Raw genomic sequence first — 5,561 nt, forward strand, 5'->3', positions numbered from 1 at the left:
CCCAACTTTTTTCAACCAAGGGAGATGGGGATCTTGGCTTGGGTGACCTCTCGGTGTCCCCAGCGACGACCCCGAGCCTGCCGGTGCGACGCCAATAAATCCGTCAGGCTCGGCTGAAAGCGTGGGTGCTCGTAGATTGAAGCGGCGGCAACCGGCGAGACCGTGACAATTCTTTGAAGTGGAGGTTTCTGACAAGTTCAAGCAGCGTTTCGGCATCTTCACCGATGCTGCTGACCTGCTGTGTAACGGGCTGCCGTGGAGGAGGGCTGCTAATTGGGCCAAAAAATGCCTGGGAATACACAATTTGGCCCGGACAATTTTAGCCTCTCCAACCAACCCCCACCACACGCGCCGAAAGCGCCCACGGCAAGGCCGCACACACACTGGGCTAAAATCTTTTCTCGAATCAGCTGAAACTTCAGCAGTGGATGAACATGCAATTTACTTACTGGAGTTCTGCCGTGTCAGATAAAGAGGACCTGCAGGATTGTACGGAACCATGAACCACGCGAAGCAGCACAACTCCTTCAGATCCAGCCATGCATTTTCATACTTTTTTGTTTTCCTCTATACAGACACTTGCACAGAACGTGTTTGGTGACTTGGGGTACTAGGAAGCCGGAACCAAGCACCTTATCACACTTATACAGACACCCAAGACGGCAGTGTCACCAGTAAGCATGTGCCCCTATGCAGTAGCCATCTCCAACACATGCTGGTAACTAATATGGTACAGACACCAGCAGCAGCTTGGCACACCGACCCCAAACGAACCCGACGAAGTCACCACCACACCACGGCATCACGTCGCAGCACTGAAAAGGCTGGCTCTCCTACTCCTCGTCCTCTACCAAGCCTCGCGACGGCAGCTCGCCGGCCGGCGGTCATCACTCCCCGTAGAAGGCCTTCTCGAAGGTCTGCAGGTACTCAGGCTCGAGCGCGAAGAGCACGTTGATGGGGTCGTCCTTGTCGGGGCCCTGCGTCACGTACGCGGTGCCGCTGCCGAACATCTGCGCCGGCGCGACGAACCCCGGGCGGCCCCACCCGAAGTCGGCGTCGTAGATGGGCATCCCCAGCCAGCTGACCACCCACAGGTCCGACTCCGGCATGAACTGCCCGCGCGCCGCCTGGCTGCCCTTCTCGGATTCCAGCTCCAGGTAGTCGACCACGGAGCGCACGAAGGCGTCGTCCACGCGGGACACCGCGCGCTTGATCCGCTCCGCCACGAACCCCAGCGGCCGCGACAGCACGTCCCCGACCCTCACCGTCACCAGGTCCCGCACGATGGCGTTCCCGAAGTAGGCCGCCGGCAGCGGCGGGCGGAGGCGCTGCCGGACGTTGGCCGGCACGCGGAGCCGCGTGTCGGCGTCGGGAGGGAGGCCCCTGGCGACGCACATGGCGCGCCACAGGTGCGCGGTCACCGCGCAGTAGGTGGACGCCTCCGGCGCGCACTGCGCCCGGATGCCCGCCAGGAGCTTGGGCGGGACGGCGTAGACGCGCGTCGCGAAGGGCCGCGGCGCGCCGTTGAGGTAGCACGGGGAGTAGACCGGGTGCTCGAAGGGGACGCGCGGCGGGGAGCGCGCCCGGAGGAGGGTCCGGTCGTGGAACGGCGGCGGCGCGGGCGGGGCCTCCCCGCGCGCCAGCGCCGTCCACGCCCGGATGAACTGGAACGCGCCGGCGCCGTCCATCGTCACGTGGTGCATGCCCGTGCCCACCGTGACGCCGCCGCACTTGAGGAAGGTCACCTGCAGTGCAGACAACAGGACATAAATTGCTCAATCTAGAAGTATTCACCATTCACATCAGTGATTCGTCCCAAGCAGTAAAAGGTCCCTAATTCTTCGGAGCGCCAGAGGCCCTCTGAGTTGCAAGTTGCGGCTGCCTAGCTCTGAACTTTTACCTAAAAAGTTTCCCATTTCACGCAAAAAGCACTCTGTAATCAGACACGCACACCATTATCCTAAGCACGAGGCAAGCCAGACAGCGACGGAGCACTCCTCCTCCTCCAAATCGTCGACAAAATCGAGCTGATCCTAAACGGCATCAACTTGTCCCCCGCGTAACGGTTGGGCGTTAAGCTGTTAGCGTCCGCCATCCAGAGCATCCAAATCGAAGCTTTGGCTCGCGCCATGACAGATCGCCAGCAGCCGCTAGGTCCAATTTGCAAACATTTCCCTCCCCTTAAAAGAAAAAAAATGGAGCAAAGACCATGAAGCGACAAGCAGTAAGCTACGTACCTCGTTTGCAGGCATCTATGGATCACGGGCTGCGGCCGGCGGCGCTTCGTCCTGGCACATGGGGACCCGGACGCATTGCGTTTGACGACCCTAATCATTTCCCCGTTTTCTATCCGGCTCTGATCTACCTGACGCCTCCGGCGCGCGAAGATTGCGTCTGAGCAGGCACGTCGGCAGAGCACATCCAGAATTCCTCCTGATCCAGGAGACCATGGTCCGGGTGCGAGGTAAAGGCAGGCGGTCGGCTGTCGCATTCGGGATGGCAAGCGATAACGATAAGGGAGAACGGCGGGACACCACATGTCGACACGGGCAAGCATGATCAGTGAGTGAGCAGGGAATGGGCATGATTAGCGTTTTCATACCAGGAATTCCGGGCAAAATCTGGCGATCACAGTACACCGCTACCTGATCTGCGGGGAGATCTTACCCTGCTCGACAACTACTAGTATTCCCCGCCTATTTTAGCCGCAGCAGCTTGTTCCGCTACGGTATCGACGGGACACAGGGGAGGAGGCATCTCGCCGCTTTCGGTTACCATCCGCACGAACTGGGGCGCCGCTCCTCCAGCTGCTTTCGGCGGCCGCAAGGAATCTTCACCCACCGTCAACATATCTCATCTCACTGGGGAAACGGGGCCGCGCCAAGAGCCTCGTCGCGTGACCGACGGCGATGGGTCGATGCCACCGATGGGAATGGGAGGCCTCAGGCCCGGACGCCGCTGGGGCGGGGCGGACAGGACGCGGCCCGGGAAAAGCGTGGACGGACGGCCGCCGGTGCCGTGCTCGCCCCGGCGGAGCGCGTGCGTGATAACGCATCAGCGTGAACGTCGCCCACCGTCCCGTGCTGCCCTCCGCTGAGCGCTCTGCCAGCACGGTGGATGCTCTACAAAGGAAGTCTACAGTGAGGAGGAGGAGAGCAGCAGGCCAAGGCCATCGGTGTTCTCATGATCTCATCGGCCCTGGTACCACCGCTGGGTGGATGCTGAGTCAACTGCTCTTCTCAATAAGCTACAGGGTACACCAGACGACACGGGGAAGAAATGACCTCTAGATGAATGAGAAGGCGCCAGCTCGCAACAGTTGCGCATGTTCCCGGTCGGTCCCATCGTTTTTTCTGAACTTACGGTCCCATCGTTTGGCACCGCGTGTTCCGTCAGTCAACCGCCCTATCCCCTTTTTCTATGAACCTCATCGAGCTGTTCAACTCCAGTGAAATTCTGGCGCACAAAGCAAAATAAACGGCCGGCTGCAGCCAACTGCGATTTTGCAAGAGCAACTTGCGTGCGAGCTACAGCAGGCTTCGGTCCCTCCGCCGGGCAGCTAGCACAGGGGCAGTACTATGAAAGCTCGTAGCCTCGCCAGCCGATGGAGCTGCCGTCGACGGGTTCGGTTTCTTTGAGCAGCTCGTGTCGCGACAGCCGGTGCGGACGGGAGCCGGAAGGCGCCATCGATGCCGTTCCCGGCGAGACCTACGCACCCTGCGGACTCGGTTGCGCCACCATCTTGCCGTGGCTGGCGAGTGAGTGCGGTGTAGGTGCAGCGGCGCGGCATGTCCGCCACGCTCTTTCAGTCGCCGGGCGGCAGAGCACTGGGAATTTTTATTTTTATTTGGCATACGCCCAAGCGCCGGAGAACAGCAGCTCGCACAAGCCTATGCAGACTTGGGAAGAATCACGGATTTTCTAGTTTTCAGGGGCTGTTTGGATCCAAGGGCAAATGGCAAAAAGGCAAATGGTAAAATTTTTTGCTCCTGTCACATCAGATGTTTGGACGCTAATTAGAAGTATTAAATATAGTTTAATTAAAAAACTAATTACATAGATGAGGACTAAATGACGAGACGAATCTATTAAGCCTAATTAATCCATAATTAGCAAAATTACGGTAGCATTTGCCCTTTTGCACTTTGGGGTGTTTGGATCCAAAAGTAAAAAAAAAAGTGCAAAAAGCAAAAGTTTTGCATTTTCTCTTTCTCTTTCCATTGGATCCAAACAGTCCCTTAAAATGTTATCTAAACATATTCGTTTGCCATTGCCAGGCTTAATAAATAATCTAGGCCATCCGCGGGTCGACACGTATCCACGCTGCCCTACACACCTCCGACCAGCGTGTCCGTCTGATAACGCCGCTGTCACGTCGGGCCCCCGGGGATAGGGCCCACGCTCCAGCGACGGCGGCGGCGACGCAAGAGTAATGACGCCGGGGCCAACAGTCGGACGACGCCCTGGTCCCTCGGACCCCGCCCGATTTTTCGCCATCCTCCACCGAAAGCCGGGAGGGGAGATTAACCGGGCGACGACGGCGGTGAAAAGGTAAAAAAGAGGAGAAGAAAAAACACCCCGGCGATTCGATTCGATTCAAGCAAAGCCAAGCCAAGCCAAGCGAAGCAGAGCAGGAGAGCAGGGCGGGGCGCACCTGGACCATGGCGAGCACGCAGGGCGGCTCGCCGGACTCGGCGAAGGGCACGAGGAGGCGGCGCGCCTCGGGGGACGGCTCGAAGTCCCGGAACACCTCGTCGCCGGCGAAGTCGGCGCGGGCGACAGAGAAGAGCGCGCCCTCGCCCGTGCAGTCGATCTCGATCCGGCCGCCCGGGCCGGACGCCAGCCGCCCCGCCAGCGGGTAGAAGGGCACCAGCGCCCGGGCCAGCGCGTCCCGCAGCCGCGCCGGGTCGAAGAAAGGGGGGCCTTCCTCGGCGTCGCCGGCGGCGGGCTTGGGGTAGTAGTAGACGAGCGGCGTGTGGGTCTTGGGCACCGCCAGGTCGAGGTTGGAGAGCCACAGCGCGTGCCGCGGCGTCGCCTCGCTCGGCGGCACCAGCGTCGTCTCCACCACCTCCACCTTCATCCTCCTCGGCGGCGGCTGCTGATGCTGCTTTCGATTCGACGCGGGTGTGCCTCTGAGCCTGACTCACTGTGTGCGACTCTGTTGCTTGAGCGGCGAGGGAGGGGAGAGAGTGAGGAGGGTTTATAAATAGCGGAGGGGAGAGAGAGAGAGAGAGAGGGAGTCAGAGACAGGATGAGATTAAGTTACTGTGCGCCGTTGATCGATCCGATAATCCAACGGCTGCGGCTGATCGCCGTCACGCGCGACGGGCTCCGCCGGCCGTCCGTGGAAGCTTGAGCGTGGTGTCAGGGGGGAAAGCACAAGGGTTAAAAAATTAAACTACGGTTGGGCCGTGGAAAAGATCGTGTGCCTTTGTCGGGAGCGCGGCAGCATGTAGCGCTTGCGTGCAGCCTGACGCTGGATTAGTGCGCTTTCTGTCGGCACAGTTTGTTTTCCCTCGCTGCTGCTGCATCGATGCAGCTTCCTGCGAGGTTCGCGTGGA

The 5,561-nt window shown here is 59.8% G+C and overlaps 1 protein-coding gene across 1 annotated transcript; it reads right to left on the reverse strand.

The window, feature by feature from the left end:
• Positions 1-511: 511 nt before the first annotated feature.
• On the reverse strand, positions 512-5,191 carry LOC112880602 (putrescine hydroxycinnamoyltransferase 1-like). Its single transcript, XM_025945313.1, has 2 exons — positions 4,655-5,191; positions 512-1,745 (listed from the first exon to the last, which is right to left on the reverse strand). Exons 1-2 carry the CDS (start codon positions 5,078-5,080, stop codon positions 888-890), a joined length of 1,284 nt encoding a protein of 427 aa, XP_025801098.1. The 5' UTR covers positions 5,081-5,191; the 3' UTR covers positions 512-887.
• Positions 5,192-5,561: the final 370 nt, after the last annotated feature.

The sequence above is a fragment of the Panicum hallii genome, chromosome 2 (assembly GCF_002211085.1).
Source record: "Panicum hallii strain FIL2 chromosome 2, PHallii_v3.1, whole genome shotgun sequence".
Classification (NCBI taxonomy): domain Eukaryota; kingdom Viridiplantae; phylum Streptophyta; class Magnoliopsida; order Poales; family Poaceae; genus Panicum; species Panicum hallii.